The sequence below is a fragment of the Gambusia affinis genome, linkage group LG20, assembly GCF_019740435.1.
Source record: "Gambusia affinis linkage group LG20, SWU_Gaff_1.0, whole genome shotgun sequence".
NCBI classification, from domain to species: Eukaryota; Metazoa; Chordata; class Actinopteri; order Cyprinodontiformes; family Poeciliidae; genus Gambusia; species Gambusia affinis.
In genome coordinates this window covers 11,523,719-11,547,486 of record NC_057887.1, presented here as the reverse complement: position 1 = coordinate 11,547,486, position 23,768 = coordinate 11,523,719, and the positions used below count along the sequence as shown (strand labels likewise).

Genomic DNA, 23,768 nt, shown 5'->3' with positions numbered 1-23,768 from the left:
TAATAAATTCATACAGCAATAATCACCATATATTTTGCACAACTAACAGATCTAAGATAGCCGACACGCTAATCTAGTGAGTCAAAAGGACTCAGAGTTCTGCTGTCCATAAACTGGAGAGAAGGAAAGGCGGAGGCATCAGACAGAGGAGATTTTGCTCTAAATGAAAGATGAGAAGACAGATACCATGAGACAGAGACAGCAGCCGAGGTGCATATTGCAGCAATGGGTTTGCAGTCCACGCCTCACAGTTGTGGTTCTCGCAATTACTGCTTTTGTGAAAGTAACCAACACTCCCCTTTGCTAACACAGCAGTGTGCGTCTTACTGCCTGTGCCATGCAGCACAGAGCAACTCGCAGCATTCCGACTCGGTTTATTGAGAAAATTTCTAAACTTTTACAGACTAAGACTCACAAAGCCCTCAATCTGTTACTCTTTAAATATTATTAAAACAAAAGTGATGGAGATCAGGATAAATGGTTAGCTCAACGGACAGACGATGGCTAAAAAAAAGTAAAAATATTTTTCCGAAATACATGCTACTTCCATACTTCTTCCTGTTCCTGTTTGAAAATCCCAACACTGTAACATTGGCATGATAAGTAAGCCATGGCACTTCCTGTTATTTAAAAGTCTGCAACATTGAGCAACCATAATAAGCCCATCCAGATCAATAGTCACGATGAAAGACGCTTTCCTGGGAAAAATAACAGGGTGTGGATTGGGAAAATATGTTTGATATGGACTGAAAAACACATAACTACTTTTATAAACATAAATTCATTTATGTCGCATCTAACAAATAAAAAAAGTTACTTCATCTGCTTTCTCCATAAAAGATTTGTATAAGTGACAGTAAGGTCCACCAGGAAGCGAAAAGATGATTAGAAATTAGATTTAAAAGTGTTTTAGCACCTGCAATAATGAGCATAAATGGATGATGAACGAGCGGAACGAGTGGGACTTGACAAAAAGAAGATGAGGGGGAGGGACGAAATAACCACTCCAGAAGGAATGAAAGGAACAGAGAAGTAGCAGGAAGGATGTGAAAAAGAAGCTGTGATGTAAATGTTACAGCGCACAGATTGACAAAAAAGAAATGAAGGAGAGAGAGGGAGAGAAGTGGTCGAGTTGAAAGGAGAAGACAATGATGGAGAAGAAAATTACTTGAAGGTGGGAGCACGCTGAGGGCATGAGGTGGACATTTGGTTATGAGATGATGTGGATAAATTGGGAGGCACAAGGACTTAGGGAACAGAAAAGAGAGGGGAGGGAGGGAACGAGAAACAAAGTGGTGAAGACTCATTAGCCTACGCAGGGCTGGTACATCAAGTCTTCCCTGCTCTAGTGTTTTATCGCCCCCACTCCCCTCTCCTTTTGTTCTCCAGAAATATCTGAGTGGGTGGAAGAGAGTGTGTGAGGAAGAAGAGGAGAGTTGGAGTACAAGTCAAGTGATGACAGAGAGGCAGAAAACAGGAAGACGTGTGACAAAGAATGGAGAGGAGCAGAGAACAGGCCTGGTGTCTGAAGCAAAGTAAACAAAAAAGGCTCATCTCAATAACTTAGAATATATTTCAGTAATTCAAGTTAAAAAGTAAAATCTCATATGTTTTACCAATTCATTGCACAAGACTACAAATTTGGCAAATTTGTTCTAGAAAAACGGGGGGAAAGACCTTGCACCTTGACTTTATTTATGAGATGGGACAGACTAAAAGAAAACGGTACAAGACACAGCTTACCAAATTGTTGTCAGCTGGGCAACGATTTACAGATCTCTGAAACCAAGCTTAGGCCAAAAAATTGAAATCAGTCCATCTCTGGCCTCTGGTTTGACCTGTAGCCTTTTTGTCAGTGCTGCTGTCTCCCGTCAAAGACTTTAAACTTTCTATTTCAGATTTGAGGACAGACACCGTCCTGTTGATGCTTTCTCCTCTTCACCCCTCCTGTGAACTGCACGTTGCTTTAGATGGGTGGCCCCCACACTTAAAACTCATCCACCGTCCATGACTCTTTTCCTTGCTGCTTCTGTTTATTGACAAACCAAAGAATACTGGAAACAATCATCAAAAATAATCAATTATGCAGAAGAAACCTTTTACTGCAGCCATTAGGAGTTTAAAAGCCACAATTTGGATTTAACTTCAGCATAATGTTCTGCTGGAAGGACCCTTCCCCTGTAGTTCTTTTTAATTTGGCCTTAGTGGCCAGCTTTGTTTATGTCAACATTTATATTTCAATACATATTTTGTTACATCTTTTTTTTTAAATATTTTGACAGATTTTCGAAGTACGGGATAACTATAGGCTTAAGAGGATTGCAAAACCAGAGTCAAGATTGAGTAGAGCTGCAGACCGATTACCTACATAGCATACTATAAATGCTTATTTTTTTGGTATTTTATAATATTCACCAAATATTAGAAAACCAAATTATAAATTTTCATTAGCTGTAGGCCATACAACAAAACAAACTCTTCATACTTATTTAAATTTTGAATTGAATTCCTGAAATATAGTAGCTTTTCAATTACTTTTGGTTTTAATTCCCGAAAGGGAGTGTTAGAGGACATTTTAGTTATTTAGGAATGGTTATCTTTCTAAATACAAGATGTGATTGTTGAATTAAATTAAGGCATAACGTATTTGTCAAAATTAGAAGAGCTTTTTAAAGAGATTTCCAGAAAGTTTGTCAACAAAAACAAAAAAATATAGCAAATTAATTTTCATTTCCAGCTTAAATGAGAAAGAGCTGAATGGTTGATCATCTAATGTAAAATAAAATAATTGGATGAAGAAAAGGGAAAGAATAAGGATCAAAGCAGGGATTTATGAAGAGATGAAGAACGACAAGTATCACGTTAAAAACATGACTTCTAATACTCATCAATAACGTGTTTTGAATTTATTATTCTGATTGGTTTTCAGTAGGACACCATAACTCTTTTCCACCATTAGTGTTTTATGACAGTGACACACACTGTCACACACACGCACCCCCACCCACACACACACACACACACACTTCTCATGCTTTAGGTGTGGCACGATGCCGCTAAGACACAAATTGCTGTGAAAGCCCGGGTCAAGGTGACTCCAAGCGCAGGAGCCAGTGCAGAACAAACAAATCATCAAGTGGGGATTTAACACCAGCTGCTGACACCAGTCAGAAACCAAACAACACATAGACACTCTTCAATCCCACAGCTGAACCCCTCACCTTTCAAAGTACAAGCTGAGACACCTACACAGAGGCTTTTCCCATCAATTGCTGCTCAGACTTGCAGGCTAAAGCAAACAAAAATATACAGAAACAAATAACAGGGTGAATAGTGCCTGTTTTCCTCTGTAGTCTGTCCCTACCACTCCCTATATTCAGAGCTGAATTCAAAACATCAGATGGGCAGTCCATCCGCCCTCCTGCCCCGATTCATCCGGCTCACCTTAGTCAGTTGAGCGCATGTTTGGCCAGTCAATAAAAATCCCGCAGCATGGTGGAGGAGGTCCTGAACAAAAGGAAGAGGCTGTAGGGACACGGAGAGGAGCAGGAAACAACGAAGGAGGAGAAAGGCAGAGAGAACAAAAGATAGAGGGATGGAATTAAAAGGAAAAGAGGGAGAGGTAAAGAACGGTCCAGACAGGCTGAGAGCTCTCCACAATGTGAGCAGCGAGGGAGGGCGAGCACCAGGTGTCAGCACGCATACACTCACCGAGCCGAGCCGAGCGCGCACACATATACTCGCATACCCACAAACCCGAGCAGACAGGCAACTCTCTCTCACTCTCATTCGCTTCCCACCTCTTCCTCCTCCTCCTCTTCTTCTCACTCTCTGGCAGCAATAACCCTCCTCATCCTCCCTCTCACTCTGTAGTCAGAGTGGAATTCCTTAACCATTTAAAATCCAAAGATCTCTAAATCCAAAATGTTTCGCCATGCTGTTCAATCACAAAAAGTGTGATTGAACAATATTTGATAAAAGACACAAAAAAAATCATCTAAATTTGGTGAAAAGTAACTGTGTTAAATCACAAATCAACTAATTAACTGGATTTTTTTGGGGGAAGCTCAGTTCAGTTTCCCAACCAAAAATTATTAAGAGTTACAATTTACTGACCAATTTTTGGACTGACCAATTTTTGGATCTTAAACTAGCCCTCCAAGTTTTACAACCCTCAAATATGGATGAATTAAAGCAATTCTTTACAGAAAATTATTGTGACATAAGAGAATAATTCTTACATTTTGCAAAAATTGGTACTACCAAACTGCTGCCACCAAAAGTGATAAACCAGTTATTGGGTTTAGGGGAAATTGCATTTTCACATAGGGCTAGATATTAAGCATATCTTTGTCTGACATCAATATCTATCTAAATTGGTATGCGTTACAAAAAAAGCAAAAGCGGAAGAAACATGCAACAGAAACAAATACTTTTCCAGAGCACAGCAGTCTCTTCCTTTTTGCCACTTGGGGGCAGGGCAGGAGAAACAAATTGTAAACGCAAACTTGATCTGGCAAACATGATGCAAACAGATTATTGTTTATGCATCTAGTTTTGCATGAAATCCAGAGGGAAATTTTCCACTCCAGCTGCTAAATCTGCAACGACTTCAAGCAGCTTTCTGTTTGCTAACATTTGTCTGCTGTTCGCATGATGTGAATTTATAGGAGGTTACAGATTTTTTCCACTTCAAACCGCATCCATTAATTCATGTTTTTCAATCATTCCACTTGCAGACATTTGAGTTACATAGCAAATGTAACTTAAATGTACATAGGATTAAATTGGAATATAGGTCCCAAACTCATTTTGATTTTAGTTTACTTGAACACTTTTTTTTTGACGACTGTTCAAAGTTTTTCATAACTTTGTACTGGGAGGGTGTAAACAGAAATAGAACCCCTTCATTCTAAACTAACACTTTCCAGTTCAGCTGAAATTTGCAGCTTCCAACATGGAAAATTTAATTTAATTGGAAAAAGTACCTGTGGTCAGATGAGACAAAGATCAAAATTTAATTTTTTTCCAAAATTACAAGATAAAGGTTCACGAGTCAACCTAATGGGTTTCAAACCAAATAATACCATAGTATCTCTCAAGAATGAGAGTAACCCTCTTATTCTCCCAGTGATAGTTGTGCACAAAGTTAATGGAATAATGAAGGAGGGGGAATACTTTAAATTCTTCCATTCTTCCACTTACTTTAATCAGGCAAAGTTGGGAGTCCCAATGATTCAAAATACACATCAAAACTGGGTTTGGAATGGATAAAGTAGGCCCACATTAAGCTTCAATTTAAATTAGCTCTGCCAAATATGCAAATAAGTGTCGTTAAAGTTTGACATTTTCAAGGCTATAAAACTCACAAGGTTTTGCCTAAACGTAAAGGAAAAAAAAGAAGTCAGGATTGATTTTTATTTTCCATAAGTAGCATTTCTTTACCTTTCAAAGACAATTATTTTTTTTTTCTCATGAACAAATACAATTATCAGCCTAGTTGCCTGAAAAATCCATTTTCAGATTCCACATATTGTTTTCCTCAATAAAATCTGAGATCTTAATCATCTCAAGTACATCATCATCTTTTTACAACCATTAAATGCCAATAAAATAGCCATTAAAGGAAACAACACAATATGTAGGTCAGGGTAGTAACACCTGCTAAATATAAGTCACACTTCACCCTCTTATCTTCATTAAGCCTTCATCTTTAGTTGAAGAATGGTAATACAAGTCCGGAACCCCTAAAACATCCTAAAGGTTTTCTCCTGAAAGCCTATTTGAATGTCTGAAGGGAAATTGAGGATAAGAGCCATAGAAGGAAAGCAAGAAAATAAATAGACCAATAGGTGAGGGAAAGAAAAGATGCACGAGTTACCACTATTGACGTTGTGATCAGAGACGGAGGAGAGGTTATACCAACGCTTCTTTACCCACGCGTCATGCTGCCCACTCCGTACCGCTAACGCTGAAATGTACGGCTCCCATGACAAAAGAGCAGCATGAGAGAGAGAGACTCCTACAGATTCCAGAGCAGCTCTCTATTTAAATGTCACTGTGCTCCAACACAGCAAGTGAAATCACTCAGAGAGATTGTGAGAGCAGCCATCATACTGCTGTCAGTGGGATACTCAAGACCCTGCTGAAGGTAGTCGCAGAGTTGAGGGGGAAAAAATCCCACAAATAACTGCAAGGGATTTATATGAAAGTCAAACATTCTTTATATTTAGCTTACGGGGAGGCAGTCTTTGTTTCCCCGAGTCTTAAAGAATCATTCTCCAGGCTTCGTTGAGTTCTTTGGACATAGGCAGTTTCTTGGTCACAACACCCAAAGATTCAGCCACAAAATGGCTTCTAAACCTACCATAATCAGAAAAATATGAGTTTGTACAGGAGTAGGCATAGGTTAGAGTCATTACATATAGTTCATACCTCGAATTCTTTCTGGATCGTGAAGAGATTGGTTTAAGCAAAGGATTTTAGCTGCCTAGGTATAAAAACAAGAGATGGACTCATCAAGATTTTGCTGGCTGATCTAATTTTTAAAACATAAATGTCAGCCTAATGAAAAGTGTGTTGATTCACTGCTCAATATAGGCACCTAATACTTTTAGCAGGGGATGGAGGCCAACAGCCTGGGCTAAAGTGTTAAGGAAGCCTCAGTTGCTTTACGCATGCCTTCAGTGCGTCCACATTGTTGGGTCTTTTTTGGCTACTACTCCAAATATCTTCTCATGTTTAGGTCAAGCCAGTTTACAGGCCACTCAACTTCAAATAAAATGCTAAATTTACCTTCACTTATAAAAGGAAGACAGCAAACCCTTGGTTTTTCTTAGTCTTAGTGCTTCTTAGTCCTTAGTCCAGATAAGACATTTATGATGCTGTCTCTGCTGTAGAAGTGGGTTGACATGACGGATGACGAAAGAAAGGACAGATTTCAATCCATAGTCAGTACCTTGAAGCATAAGTCCATGGAGAAATTGTGTAAAGCCTTAAAAATACAGTATATAAAGGACACCATAAAAGATCAAAACTATGTCTAACTATACAGAAGCTAGAGGCGATTTAAATCTTTTGCACAACATGGAACAGAACCAGAAGTACTCAGTGACGAAGGCAGAATTGTGGCTCGACAAATGCAAAAAAACCCTGACAAGGACGTGCTTCACTGTGATTATACTGTCGATTGTGATAGAAATGGAGCAACAAGCAGCCGAGTATCATCAGCAGCAGTGAGTGTGGCTTATTACAGCAGATCATACACTCAACCACATTGTTCTATTTTATTCTGCAGTTGGCTTTAAGAGAATAGGGTCTTTGCAGTGTGCTTTCGACTGAAACAGCGTGTTGATATAAGCAGGCATCTCATACTTCCATACTAAGAACACTGAGAGTTGGTTCTATAACACACTAGTGAGTCTGGCAGATTCAGCCTCTCGGGCTTCACCTGTTGTAATTGGATGCAACACAACTGCCATAAAAAATTGTCGGCTCGCTTTCGCATGCAGCAGCTGTGCTTACACTAGTGGCCTTCTTCATCCAATCTCTGTGTCGGTGGTTTTGCCGGAGATGAAACACTGCTGGAGGTGGGAGCAAATGTTTTGGCACCCCTGGCAGAGATGTACAAAAAGCCTTGAAATTTTATTTTACACTGGAAAAAAAAGCAACAATTTATAATGTGAGTATATTTATTCAGTGTGTTGCAAAATGTAACATTTTAGAAGTTTCTACCTTAACTTTCAGGTGTCCTCAAGGCTGTTAACATTTCAAAATTTAGTATTTTTATATGTCAGAAATGTTGGGAGCTCAAAATGATGAGTGCCTTTGCTGAAAATCTTGCTCTTTCTGTTTGGCACAGCATGAATCAACCAGACTAAGGACTAAGTTTGAGTCTTCTTTACTCAGGAAAATCACCACAGTCTTGTAGCATATAAAAACTTCAAAACGTATTTCTTGCTAAAAAGGAAAAAAGATCCACATGATAGAAATTAGATTTTCTCATGACATGAAGTAAGAATTATACTTGTAAATGATCTAAAAAATCTCATATACGGTTTAGCGTAAAATCTATGTAATTCCTCACATTGCAGTGGTTGTTTGGGAAGGTGGGAGAGATTCCAAGCTGTCACATTCCTGACTGTGTAGGACTTTAAAGAAGGTCCTTTAGTAAAAGCGTATGGACGGCTGAGACAAGGGTGGTATGTGCATCATGCAGCTCCGTTGAAGCATAATGATGGGCCCATAAGTGCCTCCCACACTCCACAAGACATCAGAAAGCTGCTTCTGACACTTCGGTCACTTCGTCTATCTCAGCCCCCACACCCTCTCGACGCTCCGTCGACAGTCTGAGTGGTCTTTGACCTTCAGTGTGCTTTCGCTTTGGCACCGCTTTCATTACCACAGTTACCCAGACGAGGACACAGGTACCAGCTCATGAGGTTAGCTGTTTATAGCATCCAAGCCATCCACCTGATTGACTGGTAAATTATGTCTGACCCCACGAAGGAAGTGACTTCTCCTTATCCATTTTAGTTTTGCAGGAAGGTTGCTAAGGTTGGTAAAGAAGAGCTTATCGTGCTTCTGCAGGCTTCAGAAGGAATAATTAGCCTTCTGCAAAGAGAGAGAAGACATGAAAAACTATCCTCTAACAAGGATAAAAATCAGCTTGTTGAGAAATAGGTAAACATTTTTGTCTTTAATGTGAGAAACTACTCAATGCAACCAACTCTCTTTTGGACCCGTGTATTAACATAGCACCATTACTCTCACAGGACAGTTGTGTTTGCTCACAGTTGCCCAGGCAACACAGCATAAAGGCACCTCAGGATGTCAACAGCTGAAGGGTGAAAGTTAAATGACATTGCAGAAGAAGCTGAAGAAGGTCATAGACATTAGTCCGTTGTTCTTAGTAACCAAAAGGTCAAAGCTCCCCCTTCAACAGCTATGAACCATACTGACAGACTCTTTGTGTGAAGTGCGCTACAAATAGGTTATTGAGCCACAGCATAATAAAGAATGAGGTTAATAAAATGTTCTCTACTGTGCAAGTGGTTTTAAATCAGCAATTTCTGATTACAGCATTTTCAAAAGCTATGCCCAACCATCAACTATTTCTCTTTAAAATCTACAGGGTAAGAATGTCTCAGAACAGGATTCAAATTGTTTTTTCCAGTCTGCTGTGACCTGAACAGTCAAAAATGACTAAGTAGCAGATGTAACATCTTACAGTGTGTCAGAGAGTATTAATAATGTTCCACAAGTCAGTATTTTTAGAAAACAAGAGCAAAATTACGATCTGTCCGACCAGCCAGTGACTGGTCGTGCCTCATCAAGATAAAAATGGGATGATTCCAGCACAATGTGGTTTCTTGGTGCAACTTCATAAAAAATGCTCTAAGACCACACAAAGTTATATTGTTTACAGCATTGTCATGATAAAAGCAATGCTCATGATAAAAGCTCATGATAAAACAAATGACTTAAGTCATCGCTTATAGAAAAAACAGGTCCAAGTGATTTGCCAGTTCAACCAATAATATCCCCACTTGTTTCCACCACATTCCCATTTTAGCCCTCCTACTTTTTTCATACCTACAAACAAATAATTTCTTATTCATGAAGCTAAACGCAGCATATTATTTAATTTCTCATTAGTTAACTATTTAGATGAATTAGGGAGATAATGATCAAAAACTTAATTTAACTGAATTGTATATATATTTTGAAGATGCTGTGCCACATTCTGACCAACAGTATGTATTTTCATCAAGATATCCAAAACTGACCTTAATCAGTGATCAATTGTTTTTTGTTTTTTTTCCTTTAATATCATTATTCTACTAAAAGACACATTCTTGAAACTGAAAATAACAGCCGTGGCTGCTTTTTATTTTCAAATATGTGGTGAATGGGACCAAAAGATGTCCCACATTCAGTCAGCTACCCCCCTCTGCAGGAGGACGGTGATGCCGCCTGCTAACAGGATCTGGTTCCATTCACTTTTCCTTTGGTTCATTAATACAGGAAGGAAGGGAACATTCTGTGGAGCAGTCGGTGCCAATCTGTCGCTCCGTGGAGATCAGCCAGAATCGGCTCCTGTTCAGCCGCTGCCCCTCCTCCGGGAGTTTCTTACATCTGATAATATTCCGCAGGGACAAACCTTTTATCTCAGTGCGTATAATCCAGCCTCTAATGTTTAATGGTGGATATTGTATAGCTTGTTTTGAATGTGAGCAAGCAATATATATGTAAATGTACATCTGCATATAAATGTTTCGCAAATTCAGACTTTATTCAACTCTAAAATACATCAACCCCTCTGCAGACGTTTATAAATGTCTAAGCGAAGTCAGAAATAAAGTAAAAAATTTATGATATGAAATCGAGCCGTGCTGGGGATAATTGTTGATCTATAGATCAGAGTTTGCAGAAAGATTGCACATAAATTAAAACACGAAATGCCAAGGCGTCATTAAATACGTTTAGTCACAGAAACTGTGAGAGGCGTTGCAAAAACGTCCTGATAACACATGCTAATTTATTACAATGATAATCAGGTGGAAGAGAAAAGAGTGAAATGAAAACTAGAGCAGTTTGGTGGGATTTTAAGAAAGCCATAAATGAGCAGAAAAGTGGTAACAAGAGTCTTGAATTATGCCATGTAGAAAATCAATTAATAAGGACTGACTGTGCAGAACAGAAATACTTTAAACCAGCAACCACGACAACAGCAACAAGACAAAGCTTGGTACCATTATGAGAACTTGTAGTCGGTGCAGCCGGGCTTTACGTGTTGTTCAGAAATGCACAGTAACCACATTTAGACTGCATTAGGCCCCTGCTTGCTGTGTCACTTCTTGCTTGTGCTTTGAATCTCAAAGCATGTTTGCTAATCTGATGATCTCTAATTAGATTTTTCAACTACTGTGGAGAATGAGCCATCAATTAAGACTCCTGTAATTAGAGGGGGCCAACTTGATTCCTGTCAAACTGCTGCTGCCTTCAGACTTTTAGAGTTACTGGAACTGGCAGGAAACTGGAACTGTTCATAAACAAATCAATACTCGGATACTAATTGATACTTAAAAAAGGCAATGGAGTTTAATAAATTGAGAGTTCTGATACAAGCAGAGCTGGAGTAGCTTTTTCCATATTATTTTGTTTTTAAGTTGTCTTGTCTTACTTTCTCAGAGGTAGCGCTTACAATACCATATAATTTCTCATTTTGCCTAAATCTATGTTAAAGCTATTGTTGTAATGTTTTACTTTTATCTAGTTTAAGTTCCCATCACAAAGCCCGCCAAAATAACCACAGAAGCTTTCATCAAGTTCTGCAACAGGCTGTCAAATGACCTAATGCAGTTGTTGAAATCTGTAAAACCCACATTTCATGTTTTCTAGTGTATCTGATTAAATAAAGCATTGTTAGTGAAATATAATTAGAATTATATTTGCCAAGCAAACATAAGAACATTAACTTAGATTCTTAAATTCTAAGTATATTAATTTAGATTCGTAAAAAACAGAATGTTTTATTCTGTATTGTTAAGAAACTAATATTTTTTTTACCCTAGACAAGCAAGATATGTGCAAGGTCATGTCATTGTTTTTAAATTCCTAACCACAGTTCTTCATCCCATCCCTCTAAAAGCCCATTAGTCATCCAAAATCTTCCTGTCCAGACACACCAACCTTTCAACCCCATTTCTCGTTTTGTAATCAGCCGATGCCATAACTGTAATTGCAGTGTCAGGCTGTTGACTTTGTTTCAAGTCTAGTGCCACTTCTCCACCCCTCTGATGGGAGGATGGAAATGATGGTGGTGGAAAAATAACTCAGAGCCTTGCTAAAACATAACAGCTCTATCCATCGGATATGACAACAGAGAGACAAAAGGAAAAATTTCAAGTTGTATAATTTGAATTATTGCTTTTCGCTTTCAAGATATAAATCACAGAAACTCCCATTTGTTGGTATCTGAAAATGGTCTTTTATAAAACAACAATTATATAAATCTTAACCTCGTCTCAATCAAATGAAGATTATCTCTGTAGTTTTAAATCTGCCACTCACCACCATAGCAACTAGTGGCAAAGACATTTTTTCCACTCTGTTCAGATTAGCGGGTGGCTTTCTCTACTGTGGGCTGCAGCAAACCTAAAGTCTGAAGAAGCCTTCAAACTGCTTTATTTTATCTCACAATCTCTCTTTTGAACCGATTTTCAGCAGTCTGTGCATGCTGTACGGCAGCTCTGTTTGAGAGAAAACTCCATTCCTTGAGCCAAGTTCTTTTTTCCGTAGTAGCAGCAGCAGCGCTCCCTGCCTGTCAGATACAGATAAGCCAGCCTTGTTATGCCCCTGAAAGAATTAGACCAACGAACGTCTCGTTTTGATTGTGCTTCTAAATGCAGCTTAATTAAGCTTTCTAAGAAAGTGTTCACAGTCTTAAAGGCAGAGAGACACATGGTACAGATGTTGCAGAGCAGGAGACAGATTGCAAGAACAGATCCTGTCTGCTGGGATGAGCGAACTCCCTGCAAGATGACTGCAACAGAGAGCAAAACACCAGAGGATACTCCCGTCACGCAGCACCACTCTGCACATGCTAAAGGCAGAGACGGCACAATATTTGGTAACGTCAAGTTTTCTTCAAGCTTGAAGCCCTGCAGACAAGGACGTCACAACACTCAAGTAGTTCCACCTGTTCTGGGCTGTTGCAGTCTGGGAAATCCTCTACTTCAGAGAGTTTCAAGACACTTGGTTGCATTTATTCAAGAGTTTGAAAGAAAATACTTTTTTTTTTTAATGTCTGATAATGAAGTTAAATAGATGACATGAGATGCATTTTGTGATAATTTGCTTGTCAAATTGGCACATATTACTAAAGCAGGGAAAGCACCTAAAGAGATCGAAGCAAAACCCTAATTAGGGGAACAAAAATGTTTTGAAACTTTAACAGGACAGTTGTTTTAAAATGAACATAACTAAACTGAAGTAGTAACAAATTAGTCCACATGGAAGTGAGAAAGCTGGGTTCTTATATTGAATTTAATCCCAAATTATAATTATAATGATAGTATTTATAATAATAGTAATACAAACAGGGATAGATGGACCGATAGTACTTAATCTAACTCAGGCAATGCAAGTTTTTGGTGTGAAAAAAAAATAATTGCATGGATTTTTCTACACAGTTCTGTGTTTTTAAATATATGTTTTATTGGTGTTAAACTGTGTTTTACATAATCTGAATCAGGTTTAATCACTCCCCATACATCTACATTAATCTAGTGGTAATGTACAACTATAGTACAGATTTCTCAAAAACAATGAAAAATGAAAAACTCTGGTAGTTTAGTGTCAATAAAAAGTTCAGCAGCAAATGCTAAGTGTTGTGAAGTGTCATAAGCTGGAATGTCCCGTCTTTCAATAGGTCACCTTTTACTGAAAATTGTAGAAAATGTTTTCTTCTGACTTCAAAATAAGAGTAAATAAATTCCCTTTCAGCCGTCACACCTTAAGACCTCTGACATGGCTCATTTATCAACTTTAATCAATGCAATGACTAAAAAGTGTCAAGTTTTAAACAACAAGATAGAAAGCCATTAACTGAAAGCCTGAAAAATGAGGGCTGGCTTGGAAATTCCCTGTTGTGCTTTTAAAATGACTATTCACAGTGCTGCTCCACTTGGCATAGCATTCTTTAAATACCATAGAGAAGCCGGATTTAAGTTCTGACAAAAGCCTTGAAAGAGAAAAGATGAAAATAATAGTGGTGTTACCATCCCGTTTCACCCGTTCCTCCTCCTGCACAGGCGCAGTCTGATGGTTTCCACATTCACATAGACCAATGGGGGTTTCCCAGAGTTATCTAACCTTCTAAACACAGGGTAATGTCCTCCAAGCTTTGGAGATTTTTATTTATGTAAAACTTTAGAAAACCTAGCATAAATGAATTCTAAAAAGGGAATATATTCTAATCCACTAGCTCACATTTGTCGATTTTTGGTTTATTTCTGCTTCTGAAAATAAACCGAGAAACCTTGTTGACGCCTTCCCGGAGCTGACAGGAGGATGAGTCATTGTTTGTGACGGGAATCATAAGACACACTCACCGCTGCTGCGACTCTTGCGGTTGGCCTTCCCCCCCGTCAGTAGCATCTTCAAGCTGTTCCTAAACATGACTGCAGCAGCGGAGATCCGACTACAGAAAGAAACCTGGTGGGAGAGAGCAGAGAAAATACGTTAATCTTTTTTGAAGGAGCCTTTTAGCATGGTCGGATGTCCGCACGGAAATCCGACTGTCAACAGTAGAAATAATCAGTTAAAAGCTTTATTGGCGATATCAGAGAGTGCTGCACAGCTAAATTCTCCAGATAGGAGAGAAGAGGGGAAGCTTCAAAAGAAGTTAATGTATCAGAAAACTGAAGCGGGGAAAATCCCTTTCATGAATGCTTGATCTTATCTCCGTCATCAAATTGCGAGATCAAGTGCCTCCTCGTAATTAGAGAAGAATAGAAGGAAGTACAAGTGGGTTTACAACACATCGTGGAGAAAGATCCCCCCAGCCTTCACGTTTATTTGGTAAACAGAGTGCGGTCAGTGGTAGCTGACCTGCTGAAAAAGTGTGACGTTTCAGCAGCTAATGTGACTAAAAAAGCACACTTGTTTGTTCTAATGAAAAATGAATCAATTAGTTTGACTTTTAACAATTGTTAAGAGCCAAACTAATTCAGTAGCATATATGGAGATGGAAGGGAAAAGGCAAAAACGAGTACAGACACCGAAACGCAAATAAGCAATGAAAACAGCAGAAGTAAAAAGCACTTTGAATTGCTGGTATGAGCAAAACACCAGTAAAAATTCAACCTGTTTACCACTCAAAGGTCTAGGTCAGTCTTCCTGGATTCACTATAGTTTGGAATGACATCTTCATTTTTAGAAGACATATTATTAACACCTGAGAACTGATCAGATGTATTTAGCAGTTAGTGATTGCCGTTCAGTCTTACTCCTCATTACAGTTTTGGTTTATTCAGCAAGAAAAAAAAGTTTCCAAGTTTATAGAATCTACTGTAAAACATTTGAGAAAAGAAAGCATAATAATAAATCATTTAATATGATGCACTAGCATACAACAAAAAGTAAAGTCAATATTCTGACAATATTTTCTTTTTCACAGCTGAGTCAGTGACTTCCTCCGACCCGTACCCTCCTCCACAGTGCCTCACATATCTTTGATCCGAGCCCTTCGTTTAGTAAAGAGCATGGCAGCAGATGTTCTCCGTTAAGTGGCGGTTACTCAGTAAAGTCCCCACAGTTAAGGTCCAGCTGCGGACCCAAACGATAGATAAATATATAAATAAAAAAAAGAAGAGAGTAAAAGCATGGAAAAGCTCTTGAAGAGCCCTCTTTCTTCTTCTTCTTCTTCATATCCCACTTTTCTCCACAGTTACGATATCCCACTGAATGTAAAAGGGTCTGGAAACACCCACGATCTTCATATTACCTCCACTGTGAGTGAAGCTGGAGGAACGGATTATATCACCGTTACGGAAGCACTATCGGCCACAAAACTCGCATTAGTGGATTTCAAGTTTTATGCAATGCGTTTCTGGATTTCTTGGAAACAGCGGTGAACTTTATGACTTTTATAACGTAAAGCAAAGCTTATGAGAGTTCATCTCATCTAGGTCGGTCCTTGACTGTGACAAGAAAACCTGATGCAGACACACAAGAGATCCTCTCTTCCAGCTGGAGGTTGGTTGAAAAGCAGCATCAAATTCATCCCACAGATTTAAGGTGGCAACAAATTCTTATGTTTTTTTTATTTTATTTTTTTAAATTGAAGCTAGTCAATTTATACCACGCTGGTTCACAACCAACAAGAAATAGAGACAACAGGTCAGATCTGTAAATATATTCCAAAGCAGGGTAAGAGTCAATGTAGCAATACTCAAGCTCAATATGAAACAGCAAACAACCCCTTTATGACTGGTTTGGATGGCCTGCAGGGCATCGGCTAAGCTGTGGTAATACTAACCTGAAATCTTAAAAAGCTATGACTCAGTCAGTAAATACCCACTGTAACTCTGTCAGCTCCTCCTCACAGTAAAAGGGCTACAGAGAAATAAAAAAAAAAATAAAAAATACAACAAAGATGACTTCATCTATCCCAGTGAATGTGTTTCCATATGTTTAACCATGAGCAGAACAGGAGCGACAGTTCGCCGTTAACAAGCTGCCAGAGCAGAAAATGAGAAGAGATGTTGCTGTCTGTTTCCAGGAAGAGAGAATCAATGTTTCAAATCTAAACAGGACAGGACAGAGCGCGAAAGAGAGAGAAGCTCACACACAGCGTTTCATCTGAGGGTGTAAGCATTCACCTCTACCATTCCCACTCTCTCTGACCCTCTGTGCCGGCCTTTATGAAGGGAAGCCAAGAAGCAGCATGCTCTCACAGATTCAGAAATGTGCGCAAGCGGATGCAGCCCATCTCAGGATCCTCCACAGCTTGCTCCTAATGCTCATTCTGTGTGTTAAAACCCACTTAAAAGGCACATTCCCCAGGCTTGCATGAGCGGCTTTCAGCAGCTAATGTGACTAAAACAGCACACTTGTTTGTTCTAATGAAAAATGAATCAAGCAGCTTGAGATGCTTGTAAGCTTTGCTGGAAAAATAAAACACTGTAAACATGCTCCAACACATGATGCTTTGCAAAAGTATTCATTCTCTGAATTTTTCACACATCATAGCCACAAAATCAATGGATCTTGTGTGATGTAATAAATATAAAACAGAAAAATAGAGAGAAAAAAGTACCATGAAGGGTTTTCATGTTTGCAAATTAACATGTTTGCCCATTGTACCTTGCAGTGTAGCTCACATTCAGTCATATTAAATGGAGAGTGCCTGTGAACTCCTGTTTTTTTTCTGTAGAGCATCCCCACAGGAGGTTTCAGTTCAGTTCAGGTCTCATAGGACCAGAGCTCTTTCCTCCACTTTTGCTGTCTCCTACACAGTTAGGGGCAAAATGCAAACTCACAGCATTCAGCAAAGATTTTAATCTTGCATTTCTTTTTCCATAATGGCCAGGTTTGTGGAGAGTTACCAATAGTTGTCCTGTCAACAGATTCTGCGACCTGTGCTGCAGGTCCTCTGGAGATACTATGACAATAACATGGTCTTCTTGGTTGCTTAATTTATGCTTCACAAATACCATGGCATAACACTAAGAAATCTGAGTTAACACAATACCATTACCTTAAATGGTTTATACTGCATCTTTATAATGTACAAGTTAAATTTTAATCAGCCTCTACATTTTTTTAACACAAAAGAAATCTGGCCAGCAGAAGGTGCATGCACTCCCTCTTCTGAGTCTGAGCCTGGCCTAAGATCTGCTGTGACCCTCCATTAATTACAAAGCTTATTTTCAATCAATGAAGTAGCCTTTAATGGGGCCAGAGATGGCAAAGGCCAGTGTCACAGGGCATCAAATTGGATTTATCTCATCTTACCCTTCTGCCTTCGAATTAAAACCCATCCGAAAGGAAACCACACAGACTCAATGATACGATTAGAGAGGGGTGGACAAACACATTTCCCAGAGGAGGGCTGTTACTGTGATTAACATTAAAACAAAAGCCACAGCAGACACAAAAGACTTTAAAGAGATTAAAATGAATTCTGTCTCAGGCATAAATTGGGCACATGTGAACAGATCCAGAAATCTATAAATACAGAGAAATGACTGTGCTGTTCCTAAAGATGGAAGAAAAATTAGTTTTAAAATATCTAATTAGATGTCCCCCATCGAAAACAATGAGCAGCTCAAGATAAATGAAACATCGACAAACTGGAAGACGAATGCTGCGGGCCCGGAGGGATGCACGTTCCTTCAGGCAATTACAGCGCAATCTGTCAGTCTGACAAGGAAACATAAATGTCAAACCTTAATCAAATAAGAACAATGGCGGAGAGGAGTGGATTTCTGACTATTTATCTAATAACGGCAGTCTCGTTGAGACAAAGTAGCCCAGAATCCAATCATTTCTTCAGTTCGAGGGGGAGGAGTAAACATGGACCTGATTATTAAAGCAGAACCTTCCTGCCACATCGCATCGGTAAAGTCAAGAAACAACCATCTGCATTTAAACAGAAAAAAAACCTTCCCTTATCTTCCCAGCGGTAGACACTCCCCACCATCAGACAGGGATAAATCATAGTCTCCAGTTTGAAGATGGCCATGGGAACAGAGCCCCATAAATCACACTGATATCAATAACGGGAAGCGTCAGGGCCTGGCTCTCACCGTCGGAGTTGCACGAGGCAATGCAGAAACCACTCAGGGTTGCTGCTAACAAAGTTTCACTCCTGCCCCGCAATGGATTATTTATTAATATGGATTTATGTCCTTTCATTCTGTGCCGCTGCTGAGGGGAAGGTGATGATATCTGTATCACAATGAGCCAAACGTGGCCGTGATCAGTCACAGGTGAGACAGTTTCCAAACCTCCTGCAGGGAAAAATTAAACTGCTAAAACTCTTCATCTTTCTAGAGTACTTTTAGGATTTGCCGCGACCTGCTGATGGCTTTTTCCAACACTTTCAGATTGATTTTAATTTTTTTTCAATGGTTCTACTGTTACTAAAGAAGTCACAGCTCTTTAACGGTCAGTTCACTTTCAGTTTCTTAGAAAAATAATAACATAGTAATGAAATGATAATATTACAGAAGAATAATAAAAAATATATTCTTCGAACAGAAAAGTTACTTTATTACCACTGCAGCATACACAGTCATGGAAGACGGATGAATTGACACTGACCTATCAGGATATCATTGACACCATTCTCAATGTGTGTTAGCAACAAGAGGTCATTGATACAGAAGTTGGCTGTTCACAAAGAGCTCTATTTAGGGATATGAATTAAAAGTTGCGTGGAAGGAAAAAAGGTGACAAAATCTTCTTTTGAGATGAAAGCAAAGTTTGTATTTCCTTTGGATACAAAGGTACCAGACTGTGGAGGAAGAGTGAAAAGGAACAGAATGATGTTTGAGGGAAAGTGTGACATTTCTACTGTCAGGGATGGTTTTGGGGAGTCATGTCACCTGGTGGTTCAAAGTCCAATATTATCACAGCCGTTTTAAAAATCCTTTATGCTTCCCTCTGGCAAAATTTACGAAGATGCTAATCAGACTCTACAAGTCTTTAAATAACCTTGAATAATATGAGTCACAACATTTAATTTCTGTTTGTGATTAATAACATATTCTTGAATCTTAATTGAACTGAATCTTTCATTAAGAGTTGGCACCTGCCCACACTTCAGAAAGTGCCAACACCTGCTTTAATAACCAGTGTTGCTTTCCTTGATCAGCCGGCAAACTGGATCAATCTAAACGCAGCACAGAACCTATACCGTATTGTGGAGAGGAACTGATTAGAGTAAAATATTTTGCGATTTTAGTATCCCGATATCTGGTTACGCCTTCAGTTTTTGTAGCTAAATATGAAAAACTGACCGACCAACCTGAAATGCTCAGAAAACAGCTGTCAGTGGACATCCTGCGTTCAAAGAGATTTCTTTAGTAGGTTAGTTCAGATATGTGGACTCTTGCATTCCTGGCTGCATTGCTTCACTGACCTTTTCAGGTGATTCCTCATAAACAGGACCAACAAGTTATGGGTCAGGGCCGTTCCCCTTATACTCCATACCAGCCAAAGCCAAGTCGAGTTGTACTAATACACTAACATGACCTTTTATTCATTACAATTTTTAAGAAACAATGGATGCCTGGGTAAGTCTAAATAATGGAATGAAATATTGGTAGGCATGTAGGTGGGTGAAGAAAATTCCTCCACCACACTGAAGGCAGAAATAAATCACAGAACGTATTCTCTCTCAGAGCCACCTAACCACAGTTCCACCCCACCCTCCTCAAGTTCTGCAGCATGTTCTTTTTGTAATCTGTTTAAAAGCAGACAGCGTGGTTCATAAGAGATTTATGAAAAAAGCATTTTCCACTGCAGACAACAAAATGACAACAGAGCTCTGATTTTAGGTTATGGGTGCGTTACTTTCAGCCTCCTGAGAACAACAACACAAATGCAACAATGTGTGTGCAAGCTGCATGGAGCAAAGACTTCTTAAGAAGCAGCTATGAGGGAGAAGAAAATAGCTTCTAAGAATTTTCCAAGTAGGGATGTCAAGAAACTGATACCAGGCAGTGTAAAAGTATTCAGCCACTTACAGATTTTTTTCTTCAATTTTTGCTTTTTTGGTCACACTTCAAAGTTTTACATCAGCAAACAAATTTGAGCATTAGACAAAGACAATACGAGTACAGACCAAAAGCAGTTTTTCAAATGATGTTTTAATTCATTGTGGGAGAAAAGTTGTTTAAGCCTACCGGGTCCTAAGAAGAGAAATAATTTCCCTAAACCTATTAAAGTCATGCCATATCTAAGTCACATTTAAGTGTAGATTTTAAGTAGGCCACTCAAAACCTTTCTTTTTTAATAAGACATTCTGACGTGGATTCTAAAAAAAAAATAACCAAGCAGGTCTTGGTTCTTTCCTTTTCAGTCAGCAGTAGTTTTTTCATTGAAACTCTCCAATGGACGCCATTTTCCCCAGTCTCTTTCTTACTGCCGAATCATCCACACTGACCTCAACTGAGACAAATTCACCACTGTGCCAGATTTTCTCCATTTGCAAATAACTGCTTACAGCCAAAGCCTTACAAACAGTGATGTGAACTTTTTCACACTGGTAAATGTCTGACACTTTGTTTCTCAGCTGTTCTAAAATGTCATGACCATTGAGCCCACTTCATGTTGTCAGGCAGTTGCTATTTAAGTGACTAGTAAAAATGTACCACAAAAATGTGGACAACTGTAATTAATCTGTGTTTAAAAATGCGGGCAATTATATTTTCATACAGATTTTAACAGTGTTTCCCTTAATAAAAATTCCAATTTTAAACATCCTGTTATATTTTACCATATACTAAAATTTGACAGACTGCTTGATTAATACAAGTGTGACTAAAAAAAAAATTTAAAAAAAGCAATAGCAGACTAAATGTAAAACATACTTGTTCTCCACACTGTATTATTAAAATGCTTAGTAACCACTGGGTTAATAAGAAGCAATTTTCAAAGATATATCGATAAACAGAGTAATGTTCTGAAAAATGTCAAACACTGACTTAAATGCAACGTCCCACTGGAGATGACTGAATAAGATGGTTCAATCAAACTTCCCCACTGCTGCTGCTGCTTCTCCTCCACTTTATCTCCTTCTGTATGCTGCCTCTTTATTCAAAGAGCTACACCTGCTGGTCATTCAGAAGAGCTGCTGCCACACGTGAATTAATGAATAGGTCAGAACTGTGAAATAAGAAATCGCCTATTACACATGATTGACTTTGAAACCCAACCCTGACATGTCGATCATGGAGACAATTTTGTCTTGCATAAATCTGTACTCCTCCAGCCTCTCAATCCCTTTAAAGTGAATACAGCAGGGCTCCAGTAGCGACATCAGTTTGATGACAGGCAGCTTAAAGGGGCAAATAGAGTCAGGGCATGAGAAGGCTGAAAACGGCAGGTTATCAACTTTGGCAGAAGTGCACGTTTGCATGAAGACTGACGGATTTGCAATCAGCTGGAGTCTCTAGACCAGGTTAATGCTGAAATTTAATTCTCGGAGGTTTTACACCCTCTTTTCTCACTTCATTTCCCCATTGAGCTGATAATTGTGGCTTATATTTACATTACACTGAGCTCTTCTTTTGACATTTGATCGATCAGGTAAATAACCGAGTCACACTCCATGAGATGAAAGCAAGTAACTCCAATATCTGTCAATGTCCATGCAGTACAGCAGCAAGCCGGCCGTGTAAAGCCTAGGAGAAATATCCAACCCATGCAAGTAGTTTTGGAGTTTGCATTCTGAATGTACTGTAATCATTCAGAATACAGTGCAGTTTGGTCTGACATTGATGTTTGGCATTTCCCAGAAACATTTTAATTTTGTGAATTTTATGAGGGGAGACAACAGTAGCAATGGCAGAGTTTGGCAAACACGAAAAAGTGTCGGTTTATTTGTGTAAAAACTTCAGGTGAATCAGAATTAGGTGAATCAAAAATACATGGTTTGCTGCTCATGGGTATCTGTAATGCTGCAAAGCCAGAAACACACTAATCTACAAGCAACTCATTCAAAAGGTTACTGCTATTAAAGGAAAATATTTGGCCAAAATGTAAATATGTCTGTACATTTTTTTTCTTTAGTGCAGTAACATAAGAAATGGCTATTAATCATAATATACTTTTTAAAATGTATTATTCATGCTGTATAATTTAAATCTGTTTATAGTATTTTTTGCATATTTTGTCAATTGAGAAAAACATCCCCACATCCTGATGCTGCCACCACAGTTTCATCACATGGATGGTGCGTTCTTAGGTTGCTTTTTTAGTGTTCTGTTTTTCCAGATCTTGGTGAAGTAATTCTAAACTATATTTTAAATGTGTGCTTATTTTTTTTACGATACGCTACATTTGGTTACATACCAACACCGCGGCGCTGTACCTGTGCATGCTGGGACGGACTCAGCTCGTTATCCCAAATGGAGACAAAGCAATCTGACTTATCCATAGAATTCAAATTGGGTAATCCAGCAATTTAAAGGGAAGTGCAGCACAACAAACTTAGCCGAGTTCCTGATGACTCCTCTTTTAGCAACATCACCATTGTATTGGCTTTCTGAAAATGCTCAGAGCTACATGTCACTTTGCCAGAGGCCCGACGATGAGGTCTTGTAGCTGCTTAATATCTCTAAGCAAGCAGAGCCAGATAAGAGCCTTGAACTTCTTTTGCCTGGGGCTATTGTGTATGAACTGCTGCAGAGTGGTTGATAGGCTTAGTATGGTTGCTAAAGAGGAGGAAAGCCGCAAGGGGACTGAGTAAATTGCTTCATGAATGGACTGAGTTATAGCTGTCTTCATCCGAGACAAAATGTCAGTGCAGAAAACGCTGTTGTTGCACTGGATAATGCTTTAATTAAAAATATAAACAGATATTTGAAGCTCTGCATTGGATAGAATTTAATCCACTGAAGACGTATTTAGCAAAATGCTTGTGCACGATGTTCCTTCCAGAGCTGCCTTCTTTTCAAATGATGTTAGCAGCTTTGTCCAATAACTCCAAGACCACTAAGAGTTTTAAATACTAGCAATAGCACCTTTTAATATTTTTTTAAACATCTGTGACTTCAGGAGTTTAGCAACCCATTTCTGAAGTAGCCATAATGGATTGAGCTAAAGTCATCGTTTCTATGAGCTATAAAAGTCTGAACTAAAATCTCAGTACTGGACAGAGAGAAACAGTCACACTCTGGCTTCTTCTTCGTCTTTTTCACATGTTGGTTTGTCGCTTACTTTTTAAACTGATCTGAAGGGTTCATTTCTAGAATATTTTTTTGCACCTAAAACCCTCATCACAAAACGCAATAATTACATGCAACCGCGTGTTTTCCTAATATTGTTCAGCCCATTTCGTGTGAGTCGTGAATCCAAAAGACCATCAAAGGGCCGATGAAGACAGAATGTCAAGTTTTCATGTCAGGGTATGGTTTCAAAGCACAGGACGAGAATAGAACAGATCAATGAGGAGCCTCCATCAAACACACAGGAGGAGGGAGATGGAAAGAGACTGTAGGTATGTGGAATAGGTGCTCAAGATGGCATTC

At 38.9% G+C, this 23,768-nt stretch overlaps 1 protein-coding gene across 7 annotated transcripts in view; it reads right to left on the bottom strand.

Annotated features, from left to right (window-relative positions):
• tanc2b (tetratricopeptide repeat, ankyrin repeat and coiled-coil containing 2b) overlaps positions 1-23,768 on the bottom strand; it is a 161,290-nt gene that overhangs the window by 110,231 nt on the left and 27,291 nt on the right. For 6 of the 7 annotated variants that reach the window (XM_044103025.1, XM_044103030.1, XM_044103026.1 and 3 more), the window contains exon 3: positions 14,118-14,220. In XM_044103025.1, the coding sequence (XP_043958960.1) occupies positions 14,118-14,184 (67 nt within the window). In that variant the 5' untranslated portion in view covers positions 14,185-14,220. Of the gene's footprint in view, positions 1-3,444; positions 3,698-14,117; positions 14,221-23,768 lie in introns of those variants that run through there. The other variant, XM_044103032.1, reaches the window with a different exon arrangement.